Source organism: Procambarus clarkii, chromosome 25 (assembly GCF_040958095.1).
Source record: "Procambarus clarkii isolate CNS0578487 chromosome 25, FALCON_Pclarkii_2.0, whole genome shotgun sequence".
NCBI classification, from domain to species: Eukaryota; Metazoa; Arthropoda; class Malacostraca; order Decapoda; family Cambaridae; genus Procambarus; species Procambarus clarkii.
Genome location: NC_091174.1, coordinates 31,445,790 through 31,471,749, shown reverse-complemented (window position 1 = coordinate 31,471,749; position 25,960 = coordinate 31,445,790). Strand labels below are relative to the sequence as shown.

At 42.5% G+C, this 25,960-nt stretch overlaps 1 protein-coding gene across 2 annotated transcripts in view; it reads left to right on the top strand.

The window, feature by feature from the left end:
* Positions 1-25,960, top strand: part of LOC123750550 (hematopoietic prostaglandin D synthase-like) — a 78,874-nt gene that overhangs the window by 37,678 nt on the left and 15,236 nt on the right. The window contains exons 1-2 of one of the 2 annotated variants that reach the window (XM_069331382.1): positions 7,053-7,179; positions 16,868-17,018. In XM_069331382.1, coding sequence (XP_069187483.1) covers positions 16,886-17,018 — 133 coding nt within the window. In that variant the 5' untranslated portion in view covers positions 7,053-7,179; positions 16,868-16,885. Of the gene's footprint in view, positions 1-7,052; positions 7,180-16,867; positions 17,019-25,960 lie in introns of those variants that run through there. The other variant, XM_069331383.1, reaches the window with a different exon arrangement.

The following is a 25,960-nucleotide window of genomic DNA, read 5'->3' as shown; positions in this document are numbered from 1 at the left end:
CTCCCATTCAGTGACAACATCAAGTTCTGTTTGTGCTGTTTGTTAGTGTATCAATGGTGTTGCTGGTGACAAGGTGAGAGACATCATCGGCGTAGCATATGGTTAATGAAGTGTGATGAACAGGATCAGGAATGTCATTGATGTATAGGATGTAGAGTGTTGGGGCAAGAACAGAGCCTTGGGGAACACCGGCATGTAAGTTGAAGTAGTCAGTGTTGTCGGAGGAACTTAATTCTCATTGTCCTATTGTCTAAGTAGTTAGAAAGAAGTTTGGTGGTGATAAGAGGAAGATTGAAGTTGTTGCATAGTTTGAATTTTAGGCCGTCATGCAAAACAGTGTCAAAGGCCTTCTCAACGTCCTTAGTGATGAGTGCAGTCTTAAGTCTTTGGTGCTGATTGATACTAAGGTAGTTGGTCATGATGTTTAAGGCGTCATGAGTGGACCGGTGAGGCCGAAACCCAAACTGTTTGTTAGTGAGTAAGTCATTATTTTCTAGGTGGGTTCTAAGTCTCTGGTTGATCAGCCTTTCAAAGACTTTGCCAAGTGTCTCTAGAAGGCTGATGGGTCTGTAGTTCTTTGGGTCAGTGTGGGGTTTCCCAGGTTTTGGAATAAGAACAGCTGTGGCAGACTTAAAGTTGAGAGGGAAGTATCCAGAGGCAAGGGAGGCGTTGAATAGGTTAGTGATAGCAGTAATGATAGAAGCAGGGAGTTGTCTAAGAAGGATATGTCCAATGCCTGACGCACCAGGGGCTCTACGACGAGTGCCCATGAGAGCTGTCTTGACATCAACTAGAGTAAGGGGAGTCTGTAGTTCAGTGTTTGAGTTGAGATTGTCAAGGTGAATGAGGTCGTCTGGTGTAGTTGCATGTCTATTTTGGTGTATCCAGTCTTCGACTACTTCAGTGTTGGGGCGGGCAAATGGTTCAGGAGGATGTGGGTGAAAGATTTGTTCCCAGTGGTGTTTAAAAATGTTGAGTACTTCATCAGGATCAGTGATTTTGCTGTTATTATGAAGAAGGTAATTAAACGGTGTGTGAGTAAATCCTTGTAAGCGTTTGATTTGTTTCCAAAATTCTTGAGGTGTCAGTTTTCTGTATTGTTCTGCTTGTACTATGAGGTGTTTCCAATGTTTTGAGTGATCTTCATCTAGGCTGTTAAGGATGTGGTTTTTTAATGCTGTTAGGTCCCATAGTATTTGTCCATGACGATGCATATTTTGTAGGAATCTAGTGTGATAGCAAGCCAAGAGGCGTTTAGAGCGAATGGAGGGGGTGAAAGTGATATGTGGTTTGTGTGTTGTTTTAGGAATGGAGATGTTTGCTGCATGAATGATGGTGTCTTGTATGTTGCGTGCTGGTGTGTCGATGTCAGTGTGATGTTTGTCATTGTATTCATAAGTGAGATCAGTGTCATCTATGTGTTGTTTGAACATGTCCCAGTTTGCCCTAAGGTATGAGAATTGAGGAGTACTGGGGATGGGAATAGGATTTGTGGAGACTGTGAGAATTAAGGGAATATGATCAGAGCCCGTAATGGGCCCTGGTGAAATGAAGTGTTGCAAGTTGCTGCCATGTCTGTTGGTGAATATGAGATCAGGTCTGCCAGAACCTAAATGATTGAAAAAAGTGGGGAAGTCAGGGCCAAGAAAGAATAGATGTTTTTGAGTGCATATTTGGTGAAGCTGTGTGCCATGCTGATTTGAGGTATTGTGGTGGAATGTGGGATGAAGTGCATTGAGGTCTGCAAGCAGAAAAACAGGCAAGTGAGTGTGGTTGAAGAGAGTTATGAAATCTTGCATGGGAATGCCGGTGTTAGGACGGGTGTAGGTTGTGCAGATGATGAGAGAACCCATTTGTGTGTGAACTTTGATGGCTAGGAAATGTTTGTGAAGCCAATGAGTGTGTAAGAGTTCATGTTTGAATGAAGAACGGATGAGTATTGCAACTCCTTCATATGCTTCATCTGGTGACTGGTAAGAGGAGTAGCCATAATGTTTGATTTTATATGAGTTCGTAATGTATGTGATATTTAATAATAGCACATCAGGTCTCTTGATCTCAATAAAATCTGACACCATGTGTCTAATGGAGAAATATGCCCGCACATTAAATTGTGTGACCTTTATGAATTTTTAGGTTTTGATGGGGTGCTGGTGGGGGTTTGTGCATGTACAGGAGCATGAGGGTTGCGTGATTCAATGAGTTGGGCAGTTATTGAGCGGGGTGCATCTTGGAGGAGGGTGGTAGGAATTGTAGGATATTTACAGCGGGAGGTGGGAGTAAGGCAACGGGTTGCTGAACGGGCTCGGGACGAGACGAGATGAGTTACAGAAGAAATGACTGAAGTTGTTGGGGGATGGAGGGAGGCAGAAGGCTTGTTGACAGGGACCGGGTGAGAGGTATCAGAGGTTGTAGTGTTTGAAGTCAGATTGGAAGTGGAGGGGACAATGTTGGGAGAAGAGGTTGAATGTGCCTTTGACATGGATGCTTCAGTTTGGGATAGTCCAGGATGTGCTGTTTGGTCAGTGGCACCGTTTTCTGTAGCAGTCAGGAGTGGATTGGTAGGACGTTGTGGGGAAACTGTAGTATTTTCTTCAGCTGAAGTCATGGTGTTTTGTGGAGTGAGGACTGTAGGCGAGAATTGAGCAGAGCGCAATAGTTGAGTAGGAGGAACAGAGATACTAGGAAGGCCGTTATGAGTGAGAAAGATTGGAAGATAGTCAGCAAAGTCACGGCCATCGTCCTTGGCCTTCAAGTAAGCAGCTTGTACACAGGCAGTTACTCGTTCATATGAAAGGTTCTGAAGAGGAGAATAAGGTGGAGGTGGTGGGTGAGGGAAGAGAGGTGGAGAAGACTGAGTTTGCTGTGCAGTATTGTGGAGATGATGATGCTGGTGTGGTGAAGTATTAAGGACACTGGCATAGGACATGGAGGAGGCTGATGCTGCTTGGTGATGAGATAAGTTATGGGAGGTTGAAGAAGAATGAGGGTGTGCTTGAGTGCGAGGTTGGTTATTGCGAAGAGATTTTAGGGTTTGTTTTCTTAAAGGGCAAGATTTGTCAACTGCTGAATGATCTCCTTGGCAATTAATGCATTTTACAGTATTTGCAGAGCACTTAGTGTAAAAATGGCCTTCTGCAGAACATTTTGAACAAATTTGTGGGCTTTTACATTTTCGGGTTTCATGACTGTATTTGTAGCATTTAAAGCATTGCAGCAAAGGAAGATAGTCAACTGGACTAATGAGATAGGGAGGAGTGCTGCTGTTGAGGATTTTTATCCCATGATGCAAGAGTTTTTGAGCTTCTGTGGGGGAGGAAAACTGGATCTTAAGGTGTTTTGTATTGGGCACTGGGTATATCTCCATGACAGTAATAGCATTCCTGTGTCAGATGTCTTGGGCGAGATTAATAGTGTTAGGTGCTGATAGGACAGAGCTGTCGACATTTCTTACAAGGACAGAGCATTTAGTTTTTTGTTCAATTGTGAGAACAGGAGTCAGTAAAGCTTGTGAGAGTTTTGATAAAGCAGGTTCCTTGAAACAGGCAAATAGGTCATCTTCTGAGGCAATGAGAAATTTGATGGTGTTTGTGTTGACGTGTTTGATATGGTTAGTGGCTGGTGTGCCAGTGGCATTGTAAAAGGTAGTGATGCAGTCAATTGTGTCTATGGGTGTATTCCCAGTGTAGGTCATCCGTAGACAGTGAGCCATTGTGACTCACTATCTACTGACAGTCCCGTGTCTTGTGCCAATCACTGTGATTCCATAAGCTCAGTGGGGGTCAGTGTGCTCGTGAGCTGTGGGTTGGAGCTCGGTTGTCAGTGGCGTCATTCCGGGTTCCTAGCAGGCTAATTGAACCCGGTTCGGCACAAATACGAAGTATTCGTGAGTCCTGAGGTATTACTCGAGGGCAACCCCCACTGCTAGTTGACTCGCACTATCACGAGGTTCTAGAAGTGGATATATATATTTAAAAAAAAAAAATTCTTATGAGATGATAAAGCTACCCATTTCATTATGTATGAGGTCAATTATTTTTTATTGGAGTTAAAATTAACGTAGATATATGACCGAACCTAATCAACCCTACCTAACCTATCTTTATAGGTTGGGTTAGGTTAGGTAGCCGAAAAAGTTAGGTTAGGTTAGGTAGTCGAAAAAACATTAATTCATGAAAACTTGGCTTATTAGGCAAATCGGGCCTTGCATAGTAGGCTGAGAAGTGCGTTCTGGCTACTAGGTACGACATATATATATAATATATATATATATATATATATATATATATATGTCGTACCTAGTAGCCAGAACTCACTTCTCAGCCTACTATTCAAGGCCCGATTTGCCTAATAAGCCAAGTTTTCATGAATTAATTGTTTTTCGACTACCTAACCTACCTAACCTAACCTAACCTAACTTTTTCGGCTACCTAACCTAACCTAACCTATAAAGATAGGTTAGGTTAGGTTAGGTAGGGTTGGTTAGGTTCGGTCATATATCTACGTTAATTTTAACTCCAATAAAAAAAATTGACCTCATACATAATGAAATGGGTAGCTTTATCATTTCATAAGAAAAAAATTAGAAAAAATATATTAATTCAGGAAAACTTGGCTTATTAGGCAAATCGGGCCATTCATAGTAGGCCAAAAAGTGAGTTCTGGCTACTAGGTACGACATATATATATATATATATATATATATATATATATATATATATATATATATATATAATCATACACACACAAATGATTTGACTGAAATCCAGTGTCAATGGAAGTACCTTTAGGTTAGTTCCTCAATTATCACCCTTGGTTGGTGTACACCCACCACCTTTGAGTGATAAATCACTGAAAGGTGCAATGATTATAGTTAAATTATGCTTGTAGTAATATTATAACTAAATAGCTACAACACAACTCGTGTTGTCATAAGAAACTGCACAATTTTAAATATTTGCTAGGCTGTACAATTGGTTCAGCTCTATACAATTGTAAAATCCTATCCTTACTCCAGGTTAGCACAATTAATTAGGTTAGACTAGGTTGTACCATAACTCCAGTCTAATATTGTCCTTCCCTCGTATAAGAGTTGACTGTAAATAAATGGTAATATTATTGTGCAGTAAATAGTATATTGCAATATATATGAAAACACTGAAATTAAAAGAAATATATATACATTTTATAGGTAAAAGCCTCTTATCAACCTCTTGTAATGAAATAGCACATAATTGCTCTTTGGATCAGTCCTTGGAACAATGTTGGTTCCTGTTATAAGTTCTGTCCACTGTTAGCTGAGGTTGAATAAGCTAGGCTAGAAAAAATGAAAAGCAGTGTTCTGCTGCTATAATTTATATGTATGTAATTGCACTGGTTAATTTGATTTAATAGTCTAGTTCTCTCAACTAGACTATCCCGGACTAGAACTAGACTAGTTCTCTCAACTAGACTATCCTGGTTTGAAGTACCAAACTTATGTGGGGTAATCCTAGCAGGCAGTTATTTGTTTTTATTCTTTGTGAATATTTATTTTCTATTTTTTGTTACTTCAATATTGAATTATGATTCTAAGTGGACTGTATGTTAGATTCAGCCTAGCCAGAATTTACCTGCGCATAGTTGGGTGTAAATGTTCACAGTTTATCCCACATAGGTGGAGATAAATAAACCATAAATATTTACTTTGTATTTCATATAAATTTTACCACATATGGTGCCTTATAACTAGCTACAATAAGGTTAGTACTACAAATGTTATGATAAACATAGGTTAGTATAAACATAAAGTGTGTCTCAGCTGTGTGGTTGATATAGCCTGTAAGGCTGATGAATGGTTCCTCCAACAGATTAGGGTGTAGCACATGTAGTCTAGTAGTGCAAAGGCGGCTGGCACTCATGTGGCGTCTGTGGAACAACATGGGTATGAAAGCGTCACAAGTTATGTTGGCCAGCTCACCTTCTCAGTATCTTCAGATCACAAATTTAACTGCCATAGGAATGCAATGTAAAAATTAACAATAACATATAAGTACAGGTGTGACATCATGAAATATATGTGAGTGTAGTAGAGATGAGTAAACTCACGATGTTTGGGGTGATGCCCCACAGTTTAACCGAAATTATATTTTTTCTAGATTAATGGGCCCCTTAACTATAGATATTACACTAGTCGGACACTATGGTACTCCCGTTATTGTAGAGGTTGCTGTGGCAAGTCACTAGGATTGAATAGTTCATTGTGTGAAGGGTGTCGCAAAATCTCTGGAAGTACTGTCTCGTGTGTGTTTACATTTTTCCCCGAGACAATGACGCCACCTTCCCGAGGTGGTGTTCTCTTGCGTTAGGTTCCAATACTCTGGGTTTTTTTTTCAGGGATATTCCTGCGCGGGCCCTAAGCCTCTGGCTGGCCCACTAAGTGTTGCTTGTTTCTGTTTTACTTGGGCGGAGTATGAGTATTTATTACTCGTATGGTCGCTTCAGTAAGATTTTGCCATATGTGTTTAACAACATCTTCTGCTCTGTTGAATCTAAGTTGAAATCTTAATGGGTTTGTAACTGTGCACTGTGTTAGATAATTTTCCAGTGGTCTATCGGGCATTTCTCCACAGTGCTGACATTTCTTCTCATCTTCCGGAACCTGTTAATTTTCAAAGTTTATTTAATAATAGCAAAAGAGCCTGTGGCATATAGTATAATTATCTTAGAACCAGTCTTAATGAACACTATTTTATTAAGTTTAAACACTAGAGTGTGGCTTTAAAAGTAATGAGATGTGTAAATAGACGTCTTGTTGTGATGATGTCACGGAATCTCCCATTTTCTTAACTTTGGTAATGGCTAACTATAGAATGTTAATGTGTGTGTCGGATTTCCAACAAGTATCACATATCTTGAAATAGCAGTTATTATTTCTTCTTCTCAACTTTATCAGTGATTGTCGTTCTCCTCTCCCTCAATTCGCCCCTCCTCCTATCTGTCATCATTGTTCAGCTTTTTACCTCCGTTATCATTATGCTGAAGCAGACAGCCAATCAGGTAACAGCACTTGTGCTGATAGAGGGAGAGTGAGCAGGACAATAGCAGTCGTAGATAAAGACTATCAGGAGGGACGACCTGTACCACTCAGTTTGAAGTCTTTGCTAGACCTACACACTCCTCCAACCTCCTCCCACCACCGTAAGTCTCTGTCCACCACACCCACTCACTCCACTACCCCTTGCCTCGCTACCGTAAGTCTCAGTACACCACACACCCACACACTCAACCACCCTCGCCCCGCCACCGTTAGTCACTAGGATAAAATCTATATATCTATGTGTCCACGACAAACCCACTTACTACACCACCCTCACCTCGCCACCTCAAGTCTGTGTCCACCACACACACACACACACACACACACACACACACACACACACACACACACACACACACACACACACACACAGGGTCTGGTAGTCTGGTGGATTGCGCACAGGATTCGTAATTCTGTGGCACTGGTCGATTCCCGCACCAGGCAGAAACAAATGGGCAAAGTTTCTTTCATCCTGAATGCCCCTGTTACCTAGCAGTAAATAGGTACCTGTGAGTTAGTCAGCTGTCACGAGCTGCTTCCTGGTGTGTGTGTGTGTGTGTGTGTGTGTGTGTGTGTGTGTGTGTGTGGTGTGGAAAAAAAATAGTAGTTAGTAATCAGTTGATTGACAGTTGAGAGGCGGGCCGAAAGAGCAAAGCTCAACCCACGCAAACACAACTAGGTGAATACACACACAGGGGGGCCTGGTAGCCTGGTGGATAGTGCGCAGAACTTATAATTCTGTGGCGCGGGTTCGATTCCCGCACCAGGCAGAAACAAATGGGCAAATTTTCTTTCACCCTGAATGCCCCTGTTACCTAGCAGTAAATAGGTACCTGTGAGTTAGTCAGCTGTCACGGGCTGCTTCCTGGTGTGTGTGTGTGTGTGTTCTGGTGTGTGTGTGTGTGTGTGTGTGTGTGTGTGTGTGTGTGTGTGTGTGTGTGAGTATCTGTGTGTGTGTGTGTGTGGTGTGGAGAAAAAAAAGTAGTTAGTAAACAGTTGATTGACAGTTGAGAGGCGGGCCGAAAGAGAAAAGCTCAATCCCCGCAAACACAACTAGGTGAATACATACACACACACACACACACACACACACACACACACACACACACACACACACACACACACACACACACACACACACACCTCGCCCCGCCACCGTATGTCTGTGTCCGCCACACACCCGCACACTCCTCCACCTTGGCCCAGCCACTGCAAGTCTGTGTCCCGCACACACCCTCACCTCGCTACCGTGGCTCTATGTCCACCACACACCCACACACTCAACCACCCTCACCTTGCCACTGTAAGTCTGTGTCCACCACACACCCACACACTCCACACCCCACTGTCAGCAACTGTAAGTCTGTGTCCACCACACACCCACACACTCCACACCCCACTGTCAGCAACTGTAAGTCTGTGTCCAACAAACAACCACACACTCCACCACCCTCGCAAGACTGTGTCCATCACACACCCATACACCCCACACCCCACGCCCAGTGGGGTGTGGGGTGTATGTTTACACCTGGGGTGTAAAATTCCACACCCCAGAAGTGACTCGAACCCATACTGCCAGGAGCAAGATGTAACTGCTGTACAGGAAACCTTAACTGCTCAACCATCACGACCGTACAAAAGATGATGGTAGCCGAGGCTATTTGCCCATCATCCTGACGGCACTCTGATGGTAATCTTTGGCATCTTTTGTACAGTCATGATGGTCGAGCGGTTAAGGTCTCCTGTACAGCAGTTGCATAGTGCTCCTGGCAGTAAGTTCGAGTCACTTCTGGGGTGCGGAATTTTCAGTTGCATGGATGCCTGGGGACCATTCAGGCTTGTTCGCATTTGTTTTGCTCACGTGGCCCCCAAAAATGAGGAGATTTGATAAAATAACTATGCCCAAGATTACCATCAGAGTGCCATCAGGATGATGGGCAAATAGCCTTGGCTACCATTATCTTTTGTATGGTCGTGATGGTCGAGCGGTTAAGGTCTCCTGTGCACCAGTTGCATTGTGCTCCTGGCAGTATGGGTTCGAGTCACTTCTGGGGTGTAGAGTATATATATACGCCAACTTTATATATATATATATATATATATATATATATATATATATATATATATATATATATATATATATATATATATATATATATAATATATATATATATATATATATATATATATATATATGTCATACCTAGTAGCCAGAACGCACTTCTCGGCCTACTATGCAAGGCCCGATTTGTCTAATAGGCCGAGTGATTTTCTTTAATTCCAATAAATTGTTTCCAATTAGTTTATTTGAATTATTATTATTATTATTATTATTATTATTATTATTATTATTATTATTATGATTATTATTATTATACTATATTTTGAATATAAATTATTGACTTAGTTATGTTAGTTTAGGTTAGGTTAAGATAGGTTAGGTTAGGTTAGGTTAGGTTAGGTAGGGTTGGTTAGGTTCAGTCATATATCTACGTTAGTTTTAACTTAAATTTAAAAAAATGAACTCATACATAATGAAATGGATAGCGTTATCATTTCATAAGGAAAAAAAAAGAAAAATGTGTAAATTCAGAAAAACGTGGCTTATTAGGCAAATTGGGCCTTGCATAGTAGGCTGAGAAGTGCGTTCTGGCTACTAGGTACAACATATATATATATATATATATATATATATGTCGTACCTAGTAGCCAGAACTCACTTCTCAGCCTACTATGCATGGCCCGATTTGCCTAATAAGCCTAGTTTTCATGAATTAATGTTTTTTCGACAACCTAACCTACCTAACTTAACCTAACCTAACGTTTTCGGCTACCTAACCTAACCTAACCTATAAAGATAGGTTAGGTTAGGTTAGGTAGGGTAGGTTAGGTTCGGTCATATATCTACGTTAATTTTAACTCCAATAAAAAAAAATTGACCTCATACATAATGAAATGGGTAGCTTTATCATTTCATAAGAAAAAAATTAGAGAAAATATATTAATTCAGTAAAACTTGGCTTATTAGGCAAATCGGGCCTCGCATAGTAGGCTGAGAAGTGAGTTCTGGCTACTAGGTACGACATATATATATATATATATATATATATATATATATATATATATATATATATACATATATATATATATATATATATATATATATATATATATATATATGTTGTACCTAGTAGCCAGAACGCACTTCTCAGCCTACTATGCAAGGCCCAATTTGCCTAATAAGCCAAGTTTTCATGAATTAATTGTTTTTCGACTACCTAACCTAACCTAACCTATAAAGATAGGTTAGGTAGGATTGGTTAGGTTCGGTCATATATCTACGTTAATTTTAACTCCAATAAAAAAAATTGACCTCATACATATTGAAATGGGTAGCTTTATCAATTCATAAGAAAAAAATTAGAGCAAATATATTCAGGAAAACTTGGCTTATTAGGCAAATTGGGCCTTGAATAGTAGGCCAAAAAGTGCGTTCTGGCTACTAGGTAAGATATATATATATATATATATATATATATATATATATATATATATATATATATATATATATATATATATATATATATATATATATATATATATACATTATTTGAACCACATGAACCACAAGTTATATTTAACATAGAAACTCTTCCCCTAATTTAAAGAGATCATTTAAAGGGCTGCAAGTCGAGCAGAATTACCGCCTGACTTGCAGCTCTTCCTTCCATACATCCTGTTAAACCGGCATTCACCTACCACTATCAATCAACTTCCACCATTCACCACTATCTACACCGGCGTTCAGTTTATCACTTTATCTAGCACTGACAATTGCACATAATATATCCATCTATCCTAACCCAAGTTAACCTAACCTAACTTTCTTAAGTAAAGATGGCGTTAATCATTTATTGCCATGTCTTCCATGTTACTCTGTGTAACATGGAAAATATTGACTTCATATCTTTAAAGATACACTTCATATCTCGTACACTTCCTATCTCTTACACTTCATATCTTTAAAGAGAGAGAGAGAGAGAGAGAGAGAGAGAGAGAGAGAGAGAGAGAGAGAGAGAGAGAGAGAGAGAGAGAGAGAGAGAGAGAGAGAGAAAGAGAGAGAGAAAGAGAGAGAGAAAGTTCACTAGATAAGTATTTGTAGATAAATTCACTCTCAACTACACAAACAGATATATCATAGGTGAAACAATAAGAACATATTTACAAATAATAAATATATTTATCTCGCTACTTGTGCCACCACTACCCGCACTTAACTTCAGTCAGCTTCCCAAGCATAGGAGAGACAATCACAACATGTTTACATGGATAATAAAGATATTTCACTCACTCACCTGAGCCTACCACAACCACGACCACTATCTCTGGCTAACACTCCACCACCACTACTCCAGCTACCATCACCACCACCACCCTGGCTACCTGCCCGCCAAAGCCCCGACCTCCATCCCCCCTCCCTCGAGGCTAGCACTCTTAAAGCAGTTTATCCTTTATTCTTTAGTATACCTTATCATATTGTAATCTACTTTATGTGTTTAGATGAAGGTGAGAACCATTTAGAAATAGTCAATAGGTTACCATTTTACTTCTGCGATCAAACATGCTCCAAGCCTGCGTGAGAGTGTTAGCATGTTATCACCCGCCCCCATCTGCCTTTGTCAACGCCTCGTGAGGATGTTATGACTGCATTAAAAACACAGGGAATTTGTTTTTATTTTCACTCTTAGTATTTTATCAATCTTTTACAAAAACCCAGAAATTAGTTTTCCAGGACCAGAACATAGTCTCAGTTCTGTTCCAAACGTGTTTAGATGTCCAAATATCCTTGTTTCACTGGTATCTGGAAACTTTAGTTTTTCCATAGTAAAACATCATAGCAATTGCCATCCTTACTCATTCAATCATACCGACTTCGTAATTCTTTTTATGTACGACTATTATTCAATATTATTCAATTTTAAATATTATAAAATCCACCCATTTTAGATATATGTATATATAGATATCATGGCTTGCGTATTATCCTACAAGCCCTTATAATTTTCTTTATACGTCAGTACATATCAAGTGTATATGTCATATCAAGTGTATGTTACGTATGAGGATACGTAACAATCAGTGTTTATATATACCCCACAGATGAAAAGACGATCAAGTTAAGTATCGCCTCATATCAACGCAAATGTCATTATAATTTCCTCATCATCCTTACACTAACATACACTCTTGCTTAAATTACTCAATCTTTACACAATCCACTAACACACTCACTGTCTCTTGAGTGAGTCATGTGACATTTTTATATATCTGCACACTTGCTAAGCTGCATTTGCTGTGTTCCTAACCTGCACCTACATTGAACCAAAACTGCGCTTCAACGGACCCTGAACTGTGTCTATTCTAACCTTAACCTGTGTCTGCATTGTCCGTAACTTGCTCCTACATTGACTGTAAGTGTCGCTTCCACTTATCCTAAGATGCACCTATACTGACCATAAGCGTGCCTACACTGACCCTAAGCTCTGTAACCAGAAGACACAAACTTCAGAACTTATACATCAAATGCAACACAGGGAGACCGATATCATCACTCCATTTTGAGTGCACCTCACCATGTTGTGGAATCCAAGGTCTCGTGATAACCCTTTGTTATCTTGTCATCCACTTCTCTGCGATAACAATGTGTAATCTTTGTGTTCTATAATCTTGTCTCAATGCAAGCTGGATGATATTTAATAACAATATTAAATTGTTATTAAATAACAAATTTAAGCAATTGAAGGATTGCTTAAATTAGCAATTCCTAATTGCAAAGATGTAGTTCCTATCACGTCAGGATTGAATTGAAGCATATGGCTCAGGATTTCACTGAACTAGAGGAGGTCCATGTAGTTTAAGAAACATAAGTGCTGATACATGATTATGAGAATTCCTGAGCGTGTTGTTGTTATTATCAGGTTCATGTGACTGAACTCTCTCTCAAACTCAGCAGTACTAATAGGAATAACTTGTAAACAGCTCAGTAATGAGTGTAAATCTTGGGGAGCGCGGTGCCCATGATCCTTCAGATAGTCTCTAAAGGTGCAGAGTAAGAAGAAAGCTTAAACTTCTTACAGAGAGATAATATTTCAGCTACTCCGTAATTAGGTGGTAATTCATCAGGCCAGTAGTCTTTTTCAAGGACACAAATTTCACTTAGCAGTGACTTATACATACTTTGAGGTTCAGAAATTTGAGAGCCTTTCATGGATGTTGTCGTGAACATACGATGCTGCAAATTGTTCACAAGATCAGTAAGAAAATGTTGATAATTAATGGAGACAATTTGGTAATGCTTGTTATGGTAATTCCTCCAAACTTCCCCTTTTGAATTGCCTTTTGAGCTTCTAAAGTTCTAGTGCTAGGTTTCTCTTTTATTCCATGCAATGACCTTATGATCCGTTGAATAAGTTTGTCTGCATAATCGATCGAAGTAGTGCGTTTCTTTAGACATTGACAGTAAACCAAGGTCATGCAACGTGTCATACTCAGAGCTAAATAAAATAGAAACTGTTCTGATATTAGCTTTTCAAAAGATCTTCTTAGGCTTGTCTAATACTTCCAAATCTTGTTTCATCTTTCAATGCTTTTTCAAAATAAAAACAAAGTGCTTCATAATTTTTTTACACTGCTGAGACTGTTCGAAACGAGCTGGCCACCCACCTGGTGCTCAGAACACTATTTTGCAAATCTGTTGTTTAAGTTGAGAGGCACATTCATATAGTTTAGATTTAGAAGTGATCTACTGTAAACTGAGTACAATTTGTCCATAACTGCTTGAAAGTGATTAATTCCATGAACTTCTCTCACTGAATCACCTACTGCAAGTTCTAATCTGTGATTAGGACAGTGCTAGATTATTATATCAGGGTAATGTTCCTTGATAATTGTTGCAACGCCAGATTTGTCACCAAGGATCACACTTGCCCCATCACTAGCATGATGGGGCAAGCAACCACCACGGGCTGACGTGCACACCCCCCACAACCACCACGGGCTGACGTGCACACCCCCCACAACCACCACGGGCTGACGTGCACACCCCCCACAACCACCACGGGCTGACGTGCACACCCCCACAACCACCACGGGCTGACGTGCACACCCCACAACCACCACGGACTGACGTGCACATCCTCACAACCACCACGGGCTGACGTGCACACCCCCACAACCACCACGGACTGACGTGCACACCCTCACAACCACCACGGGCTGACGTGCACACCACCCACAACCACCACGGGATGACGTGCACACACCCACAACCACCACCGGCTGACGTGCACCCCACCCCACAACTACCACGGGCTGACGTGCACCCCCCCCCACAACCTTAACGAGCTGACGTACACCCCCCCCCCACAACCATCACGGGCTGACGTACACCCCCCCCACAACCATCACGGGCTGACGTACACCCCCCCCCACAACCACCACGGGCTGACGTGCACCCCCCCCCCGCGCCCACAACCCCACCACGGGCTTACGTGCACACCGCCCCCCCCCACAACCACGGGCTGACGTGCATCCCCCCCCCCACCCACAACCACCAGGGGCTGACGTGCACCCCCCCCCACAACCACCACGGGCTGACGTGCACACCCCCCCCCCCACCCACAACCACCAGGGGCTGACGTGTGTGGGAAAAACCTGCTGGGATTGATATAAGAGGAGACTACCAGGGACTTGTACTGAACTAAATTAAAAATTTACTGTCTGCAAATTAATTCAACTAAAATCTCTAGCTAGGGTTGTAAATCCTAGCCCCTCTTTCCTAATGACAGATTGTGGGCTGTAAGGGACAGGTGGGGTGAATGACTTAGTTGATAGAAGTTCCAATCCACCTGTAGACAGGGATCTCACATCAGCTTGTATTTTATACAAGGATAAGATTTAATAAATTCAGTTGTATGACTGAACACTGGCTCTGTTTAAATCAGGGATTTAAACATACATAGTCTAACCTAGCACCATAACTTACAGCCAATAGATTCTTATACTATAAACAACAAATTAAATTGTAAAAGTATAATAAATGACCTTAAATGTAGTCTAAATACTGTTAAGTAACTACTAGAAATTATATTCAATTAAATGAACTTATATGATAACTTATAAATAACTAAGCAAGCAATTGATAACTTAATTTATATATTCAAATATATATGCAGACATATTCAATTTATATGATACAGTTAGCTTGAGTGAATCTCTTCCAAGACTATGGACACTTGTGAGGTTCTTACTTATTGAGGCTGTATACTTTTCTGACACAATGGACACTCATGAGGTTCAGTGCTTGGATAAGATTCAAAGCTACACTACAATTTTAATAAACGTACCGAAATGTGAGGCTTTGCCTCGCTTTTTAACCAACAGACAGATTTATCGGATATTAAAGTCACACAAGCATACAATTGGCCAATCATATACCAAATAAACTTCAATATACTTCTCTGCCAGTCGGGGTGCCTGTCTGACAAGTTTGCCAAACTGATTAACTCTCTTGTTGAGTTTAGGCACGATATTTTGCTACAGCGTTGCTGTATGATGATCTGGTAGCGTTGCTACGTGATTATCCTGCAGTTGCAGAAGAATGATTCGAGATAAAAGTTTATGAATGAAGGTGGAGGAAACCGTGTCACTGATCTCCACTATACACTCTATTTTATGTAAATGTTCTAGGATTTTCCTTGTAGATATTGTCCAGGTACTCCCCCAGTTCTAGAGAGTATTCACTGGCGATAAAAATGTTAAATAAGGTGTCCTTGAGCCGGTAATGTTCGCTAAGGATCAGTCACTTGTTCACTCATTTGTAAACAAACGCGGAGTGCCGCGAGGCATCGTCGTGGGCGCTTCTCGCCCCCCGAGATGCTCCTCCCTCTCCCTTGAGAGGTAACTTTCAATGAATATTGATTGATTATTTTTACAGTCTAGACTTATGATTAAGATAAGATGTGATTATAATATAATTAGATATAAGATTTAAAGATTATAAGTAGTATTTGAAAGTACCACTGATTCTTATTAAGGATTCGATTTTTAATCTACCGGATGTTGAATAAATGTTCCAATAGTTTTTTAATTAACAAATCCTTCTAGAAGCTTCTGGATCCTTGAAAGATCATGTACAAAGTCACGTAGGCATCAAAAGGGCCCCTGTTGCGTACGTGTTCATGGTGCCATTGTCATCCAGGATCAAGCTATATAATGAATCTATAATGATTCTAATGTGATTTTGATACGATTTAGATATGATTTTGATATGATTTAGATATGATATAGAAATTATACATTTCTTAGATGATTATTAGATATGGTGGGTAAAAATTTCCCACAACGTGCACCCCCCCCCCACAACTACCACGGGCTGACGTGCACATCACCCACAACCACCACGGGCTGACGTGCACATCCCAACAACCATATAGGGCTGACATGCACATCACCCCACAACCTTAACGAGCTGACGTACACCCCCCCACCCCCCACAACCATCACGGGCTGACGTACACCCCCCCCACAACCATCACGGGCTGACGTGCACCCCCCCCACTACCACGGGCTGACGTGCATCCCCCCCCCCCGCGCCCACAACCACCACGGGCTGACGTGCACACCCCCCACCCACAACCACCACGGGCTGACGTGCACAACCCCCCCCCCCCCACCCACAACCACCACGGGCTGACGTGCAGACCCTCAACTGTTCTCTCCCGTTAACAGGACCACAACAACACCACCATGCCGGAGTACAAACTGGTCTACTTCAACACCGCGGGCCGTGCCGAGCTGGTCAGGTGGATCTTCGCCTATGGCGGCATCCCCTTCACTGACGAGCGCATCGAGAAGGAGGACTGGCCGGAGAGGAAGAAAAGTGAGTTTTAATTTAGTATTTGTCATTAGTTTAGCAGCATTTAACTGAACTATGACAAACAAAATATATCCAACAAAAAGTTGAATTAAATATCTGAAAAGTTAGATGTTCCAGTACTATAAGACTCATGTTGAGTTCATTATGTTCATTTCAACCCTGTATCACAACCCTTTTATTTACCTTAAAATGATATTGACACTTTCTATATCCTGTGATCTATAACTCTGGATAATGAGCATGATCTAGAGAATTGCCAAACGTTATATCCAGAGCTGAACATGCATTTCCCAAACCTATAATATCCATGAATTAAGTATACAGTTTAAATTTTTCCCTGTGGGGCGTATTTATTGGGCAGAGGCACTCATCCTGTGAGTGGACATTCAGTCATAGCAGCATGTTCAATACCCCCCAATTGGAAGAAAACTTGTTGGGTTGTTCATCCTGTCACTTGAACCGAGACTGGCACGAGCTTAAATATCTCAAGTGAACAGCTTCTCAAACAAGAAGATTGACATTGTCAACCCTTAAAAATCTTTCGTTATTGTGCTGGTACAAAAGGGGGGAAATCTCTTAGAACAGTAGCTATATTTGACAAATAGTGTTTTTCTAACTCAAACAATGTGGGGTTTATTATTCTACCCATATTTCTGGGGTTTATTATTCTACCCATATTTCTGGGGTTTATTATTCTACCCATATTTCAAATGACTCTTAGATGTTCACATTCTCTCAGGAAGTGGTCAATGCGGTGTCCATCACTCTCGCTACAGATTCTGCAACTGCTCTGCTCAACTGTTGTTTCTATTCTGAATCTCCATGGATATTTGTATCCAAGACGAGTTCTTGATATTACTGATTCTCTCCCGTGGCCACCTCCTCTTCGTCCAAATAGATTGGAATTGCCAGCAGCAACCATATTGTTCCAGCATACAGATTCACTGACTTGTTCTTCTATACTCCTTTCCTCAGTTACCTTGTCACGATGATATTGCCTGATAATACCTCTAATTAGTAGAAGTCTTGAATATGTAGTATTCCATATGGTCTCCTTTAGCGCCTACAGCAGCCAGCACATTTGCTCGTTCATTTCCACAGATTCCAACATGGGAGGGGATCCACAGAAATTCTACGCCTTTTCCCTTGATTGGTTAGTACTCTCACAACTCTCTTGATTTCAGCGACTATCGCAAAATTTTGTGCCCGTTTTTACTAAGGCTCTGTAGCGCTGCTTGTGTATCAGTGTAGATCACTGCATCATTAGTTCTTCGTTCAAGAAATACGAACGCCATAGCAATGGCAGTTAGCTTCGCTTGCATTGAAGAGGCATAGTTCTCAATGCGAGCTTTTTCTTCGTTTTTGCGTTGGAAGACATTATTCCTATTTACATTGTATGCGGCACCAGCCATTCCATTTACAGGATTAGATGACCCATCAGTGTATATTAGATCTAATTCATTTCCGGCTTAATAAATTCTTTATAAATTCCCTTAAGATACCTGTGCCACATTTCCTTTGGTATCATGTTATACTTTTTCGTTGTCATTTAATTGATGATAATCCTACACGAGTCATCCTCCCAGGGAGGTAATCTCTCTCAAGCATAAGCTCACGGGCTTGCTCAAACAGGTGAAGTTCTTCGAGGCAGCAGACTGATCTGTGATGCCAGTTTTTTTATTTTCCTGTTTCCTCCTAAGTAGCAAAGAACTCAGTTTTTTCTTGGCAATATCTTTGTAAGCGGGATCTCTGGCTATCTTAATTGCAAGCTCCGCATTCATTTCCTTAATTGTGCTTTTTAACAGTCGAGAGAGAGAGAACTCCTCCCGTAGATTAGATGTTTTGGCAGTTCTTGGGACTTCAAGAATGAGTGTCATGGCTTCCTTTTGGATGCTTTCAAATTTGTTCATCACACTTTGGGAACGAGTCCACAAAACTGGTGTGCCATAGTTTACGAAGGAGCACACATTTCGTACATCATTTAAAAAACGGCAATAGATGCCCCATGGCCATTCCAGGTCACAGCTTTCAGTGCCCTAAGTCGAATTTTACATGTTACTATAAATTGGTTGAGGTGCTCTTTCTTCCCCTTGTTAGAGCCGACAGTGACCCTAAGGCACCGATAATAGTCAACCCACTCAAGTTTTACACCATTAACTTGTAGTTCTTCATTATCTCCGCGCTTGTGATGAGACTATGCTTTTGTCTTGTTTATGAAGAGAGAGTGAAACCGAGTTCAACACATTTCCTTACAAGGAGGTCAATGGACTGTTTAATTTTTCCCAAGGTTTGGCCTGTATTAGGACATCATCTGCATACCCCACTTGTTGTGTTCCTTCCGGAATTTCAATATTTGCAATGGCGTGCATAAGTATGTCAAATAGTGTGGAGCTTAAGACTCCTTCTTGAGGGGGTCCAAAGTTCCACACTCTCTGTGGCTCATTTGGGTACTCAGCTTCAACCTGTGTCCCCTTGTGCGTGTGCCACCCGTGTTAAATAATCCATCCTTGTCCACCCTGTCAATTCCCCTGAGAATTTTGTATGTGGTGATCATGTCTCCCCTAGCTCTTCTGTCTTCTAGCGACGTGAGGTGCAGTTTACGTAGTCTGTCCTCATATCTCATGCCTCTTAGTTCTGGGACTAGCATAGTGGCATACCTCTGAACTTTTTCCAGCTTCGTCTTGTGCTTGACTAGATACGGGCTCCATGCTGGTGGACACATACTCCAGGATTGGCCTTACATATGTGGTATACAAGGTTCTGAAGGATTCCTTACACAGGTTTCTGAAAGCAGTTCTGATGTTAGCCAGCCTCGCATAGGCCGCTGATTTTATTCTTTTGATGTGGGCTTCGGGAGACAGGTTTGGCGTGATATCAACTCCCAGATCTTTCTCTCTGTCCGTTTCGTGAAGGACTTTATCTCCCATTCGGTATCCAGTGACTGGCCTCTTAGTTCCTCCTCCTAGTTTCATTACCTTACATTTACTTGGGTTGAACTTTAGTAGCCATTTGTCGGACCATTCCTTCAGTTCGTCTAGGTCATCTTGTAGCCTAATACTATACTCCTCTGTCCTGATCCTCCTCATAATTTTTGCATCATCAGCAAACATCGAGAGGAAGGAGTCAATTCCTTCTGCGAGATCATTTACGTATATCAGAAACAGTATAGGTCCAAGGACTGATCCCTGTGGGACTCCACTGGTGACTCCCCGCCACTCCGAGACCTCACCCCTCATGGTGACTCGCTGTGTCCTGTTGCTTAGGTACTCTCTTATCCCGTGGAATACCTTCCCTTTCACTCCTGCCTGCATCTCTAGTTTGTGCACTAGTCTCTTATGTGGCACTGTGTCAAAAGCTTTCTGGCAGTCCAGAAATATGCAGTCTGCCCAGCCCTCTCTCTCTTGCTTGATCTTTGTTGCCTGGTCATAAAACTCAATTAATCCTGTTAGGCATGATTTGCCATCTCTGAACACATGCTCATGTTGTGTTACAAAGTTCCTTTGCTCCAGATGTTCCACTAGCTTTTTTCGCACAATCTTTTCCATCATCTTGCATGGAATGCAAGTTAGGGACACTGGCCTGTAGCTCTGTGCCTCCTGCCTATCACCTTTCTTGTATATTGGGACCACATTGGCCGTCTTCCAAATTTTTGGCAGTTCACCTGTTACCAGTGACTTGTTGTACACCATGGAGAGTGGTAGACACAGAGCTTCTGCTCCTTCCTTTAGAATCCATGGTGAGATTCCATCCGGGCCTATAGCCTTTGTCACGTCCAAATCTAGCAGATGCTTCCTCACCTCCTCACTGGTAATCACAAACTCCTCTAGTGGTGTCTGGGTTGATGTTCCCTTCCTTATCTCTGAGACTTCTCCTTGCTCAGGTGTGAAGACTTCCTGGAATTTCTTATTGAGTTCCTCACACACTTCCTTGTCATTTGTAGTGAATCTTCCTGCCCCTATCCTCAGTTTCATTACCTGTTCCTTCACTGTTGTTTTCCTCCTGATGTGGCTATGCAGCAGTTTGGGTTGATTCTTTGCCCTGCTTGCTAAGTCATTTTCATATTGCCTCTCTACCTCTCTTCTCACCCTGATGTATTCATTCCTGGCGCTCTGGTATCTTTCTCTGCTCTCTAGTGTTCTGTTGTTTCTATAGTTTCTCCACGCCCTTTTACTTAGCTGCTTTGCTAGCTTGCAACTCTGATTAAACCATGGGTTTCTCATCTCCATTTCATTTTTTTCCTTTTGGACTGGGACGAACTTGTCTGCTGCCTCCATACACTTCTGTGTGATGTAGTCCATCATGTCTTGAACCGTCTTTCCTCTGAGCTCTGTTTCCCAAGCTATTTCAGTTAGAAATTTTCTCATCTCTTCATAGTTTCCCTTCCGGAATGCCGGCCTCTTGCTTTCTGATCCCTTCCTTGAGTACATTAACCCTTCTTCGACCTGATACTCAAAAAACAGTACACTGTGATCACTCATACCCACGGGGGCTTCAAGATCAATTTTCCTTATGTTTGAATCGTTCAGAGTGAATACTAAGTCGAGTCTTGCTGGTTCATCATTGCCTCTCATTCTCGTGAGACCCTTGACATGCTGACTTAAAAAGTTTCTAGTCGTCACCTCCAGCAGTTTCGCTCTCCATGTTTCCTCACCTCCATGTGGTTCTTTGTTTTTCCCAGTCTATCCTTCCATGATTAAAGTCCCCCTTGATGAGCAGATGGGATCAATTTCTACAGGCAGCAGCGGCTACTCTCTCAATGATAATGTTAACTGCCATGTTGTTTCTGTCATACTCTTGCCTGGGTCTTTTTTCATTTGGTGACTGGGTTATATATCACTGCTACTACTACTCTTGGTCCTCCCATCGTGATGGTGCCTGTTATGAAGTCTCTGAACCCTTCGCAGCCTGGAATAATCATCTCCTCGAAACTCCATTCCTTTCTCATTAGTAGAGCCACTCCGCCTCCTCCCCTTCATTCCCTCTCTTTTCTTATTACAGTGTAGTCCTGGTGAAACCCCCCCCCCCCTTCGTTATGATTTCTGAGAGTTTTGTTTCTGTGAGTCTAATTACATCTGGGTTTACATCTTGTGTTCTTTCCCTGAGTTCACTAGCCTTGTTTGTAATCCCATCTATGTTCGAGTACATGACCTTGAAGCTGACTCTCTTCTGTCCATACTCAGTTTCTGTTGATTCCACTGGAGTTGGGGGGCAAGGGATGTCTGGGATGGGTGAACCTAGGAAGGAGAACCTGGGGGGTCTGGGGTGTGAAGGGGGCTGGGAGGATCTGGAACAGGGGGGGAAAAGGGGGGTCTGACGTGATGTGGCTAAGGGGATCCAGGGTTGGGGGTTAGTTGGGGCAGGGGATGGGGGACCTGGAGGGGCATGTGATGGTTGGTCACGGGTTGGGGTATGCAGAGTAGACTGGGGTGGGTTGACAGGGAGGTTAGGGGTTGGGGAGGGGAGGGAGGGGTGGGGTAGGGAGGAGAGCTTGTGGTGGGGAAACTGGGAAGGGCACAGGCTGGAGAAACAGGGAAGGGCAAGGGGTGTAGGAACAGCGAGGGTCTGGGGTAGGGGCTGGAGAAGAAAAGGGGTATGGGGGGGGGAACATGGGGGGTCTGGGGTCAGGGAACTTGGGGGCATGGTCTGAAGCGGAACTTTACTGTCTGGGGAGGTGCAGGTGGTTGGTGGGGGATGGCTGAGGGGTTTGTTGGTGGGAGGCTTCTGTTACAATCTTCCCTGGGGGTGCTGGCCTGCTGGTGGGGGGATTCCCACTCCCTTCTGAGGTTCCTGGAGACACTGAGCTGAGTCCTGTGGCTCCCATATCCCCACCCCTTTCTCTGCATCTCCTTCTTGCTTCTGCAGCTTTCCTTCTCTCCTCCCTTGTCATGTCCATTTGCAGAAAGACGTCCTCGTATCCATCCTAGCCTCACAAGTCTGCTCTTCCTGGATAGGATTTTCTTCTTTGTTGCCTCGTTCGTGAGCACTACCTTTATCAATCGTTTCCTTTCCTTCTTGTTGATGCCCAGCCTGAAAACCTTCTCTATGTTGCTATTTGGCTCTTCCATATCCAGTCCCTCCAAGATCTCTGTCATAGTTGCTCGGTCCCTCCTTCTCCACTCCTCCCGATTGGATCCCTCTGGTTCCTGTACTCCTACAACTATAATTGCTCGTTTCCTTTCCAGCATTTGTTCAGTGCATTTTGCAGCTTCCTGTGAGGTAGCTGCTATCATAGCTGCTGCATCTAAAGCGGCCTTGGCACTTGGGCTGTTCTGCAGTGTTTCTGCAAAAGAGAGTCCCCCCTGGAAGGAGCCTTCCATCAGTTTCGTTCCCTGTTTCCAGGAGATTGCATACCCTATGCTGGTTTGAATTCTGATTTTCCCTGAGTCCCTTTATCTTCTCTCTGGCTTCCTCTAACTCACTCCTTTGGATCTGTATTAATAATTGCATTTCCTGCAGGTCTCTGCCAAATCCATCTTTCATGTCCTGCAGGTCTCTGCCGAATCCCATTTTCATTTCTTTCAGGTCTCTGCTGAATACCATTTGCATTGCTTGCAGGTCTCTGCCGAATCCCCCTAATGTCTGGTTGAGCCATTTAAAGGTAGTATCCACCATTCTCCCCCTGTCCATGTCCCTCCATCATTTTCCCTGGCTGAGGAAAAAAAAGTCCTGGTTTTTCTTGTGCGTGTGTTTGTTTATGTGTAAGTGTGTTTGCTGTATGTGTACTCACCTATTTGTGCTTGCGGGGGTTGAGCTTTGGCTCTTTGATCCCGCCCCTCAACAGTCAATCAATTGGTGTACAGATTCCTGAGCCTACTGCACTCTATCATATCTACATTTGAAACTGTGTATGGAGTCAGCCTCCACCACATCACTGCCAAATGCATTCCATGCGTTAACAACTCTGACACTGAAAAAGTTCCTTCTAACGTCCCTGTGGCTTGTGTGGGTACTCAGTTTCCACCTGTGTCCCCTTATTCGCGTACCACCAGTGTTGAATAGTTTATCCTTGTTTACCCGGTCGATTCCCCTGAGGATTTTGTAGGTTGTGATCATGTCTCCCCTTACTCTTCTGTCTTCCAGTGTCGTAAAGTGCATTTCCCGCAGCCTTTCCTCGTAACCCATGCCTCTTAGTTCTGGGACTAGTCTAGTGGCATACCTCTGAACTTTTTCCAGCTTCGTCTTGTGCTTGACAAGGTACGGGCTCCATGCTGGGGCCGCATGCTCTAGGATTCGTCTTACATATGTGGTGTACAAGATTCTGAATAATTCCTTACACAGGTTCCTGAACGCTGTTCTGATGTTAGCCAGCCCCGCATATGCCGCAGACGTTATTCTTTTTATGTGGGCTTCAGGAGACAGGTTTGGTGTTATATCAACTCCTAGATCTTTCTCTCTGTCCGTTTCATTAAGTACTTCATCTCCTATTCTGTATCCTGTGTCTGGCCTCCTGTTTCCACTGCCTAGTTTCATTACTTTGCATTTACTCGGGTTGAACTTCAAGAGCCATTTTTGGACCATTCACTCAGTCTGTCTAGGTGATCTTGTAGCCTCCTACTATCATTCTTTGTTTCAATCCTCCTCATAATTTTTGTATCATCAGCAAACATTGAGAGAAACGAGTCTATACCCTCTAGGAGATCATTTACATATATCAGAAACAGTATAGGTCCAAGGACTGACCCCTGCGGGACTCCACTTGTAACGTCTCGCTAATCTGAGACATCACCCCCTCACACTGACTCGTTGTCTCCTGTTGCTTAGGTAGTCCATTATTAAATGGAGTACCTTCCCTTTCACTCCAGCCTGCATCTCCAACTTTTTTACTAGCCTCTTGTGTGGTACTGTATCAAAGGCTTTCTGACAATCCAAAAATATGCAATCTGCCCACCCTTCTATTTCTTGCCTGGTCGTAGAATTCAAGTAACCCTGTGAGGCAGGACCTGCCATTCTTGAACCCATGTTGATGCTGTGTTACAAAGTTCTTTTGCTCCAGATGTTCCACTAGCTTCCTTCGCCCAAACTTCTCCATCAGCTTGCATGGTATGCAGGTTAGGAACACTGGCCTGTAGTTCAGTGCCTCCTGTCTCTCCCCTTTCTTGTCTATCGGGACTACGTTAGCTGCTTTAAAAATTTCTGCCAGTTCCCCTGTTGCTAGTGATTTGTTATACACTATGGAGAGTGGCAGGCACAGTTCTTCTGCTCCTTCCTTTGGTATCCAAGGAGAGATTCCATCTGGACTTATATCCTTTGTCACATCCAATTCTAGTAAACACTTCCTTACTTCCCCGCTGGTAATCTCAAACTCATCCAGTGGTTCCTGGTTAACTATTCCCTCTCTTATCTCTGGAATTTCTCCTTGCTCTAAGGTGAAGACCTGGAATTTCTTATTCAGTTCCTCACACACTTCCTTGTCGTTTGTAGTGAATCCTTCTGCCCCTATCCTTAATTTCATAACCTGTTCCTTTACTGTTGTTTTTCTCCTGATGTGGCTGTGCAGCAATTTAGGCTGAGTCTTTGCCTTGCTTGCGATGTCATTTTCGTATTGTCTTTCTGCCTCTCTTCTCATCCTGACATATTCATTCCTTGCACTCTGGTATCTTTCTCTGCTCTCAAGTGTCCTGTTATTCCTATAATTTCTCCATGCACTTTTACTTTGCTGCTTAGCTAGCCTACATCTCTGATTAAACCATGGGTTTCTCATCTTCATCTCACTGTTTTCCTTTTGGACTGGGACAAACTTGTTTGCTGCTTCCTTGCACTTCTGCGTGATGTAGTCCATCATGCCTTGGGCCATCTTAGTTTCCCTTTCGGTATGGCAACCTTTTGTTTTCAGTATCCCTCCTCGAGTTCAATAATCCTTCTTCAATCAGGTACTCAAACACCAGTACACTGTGGTCGCTCATTCCTACTGGGTCCTCAAAACCGATTTCTCTTATAACGGAGTC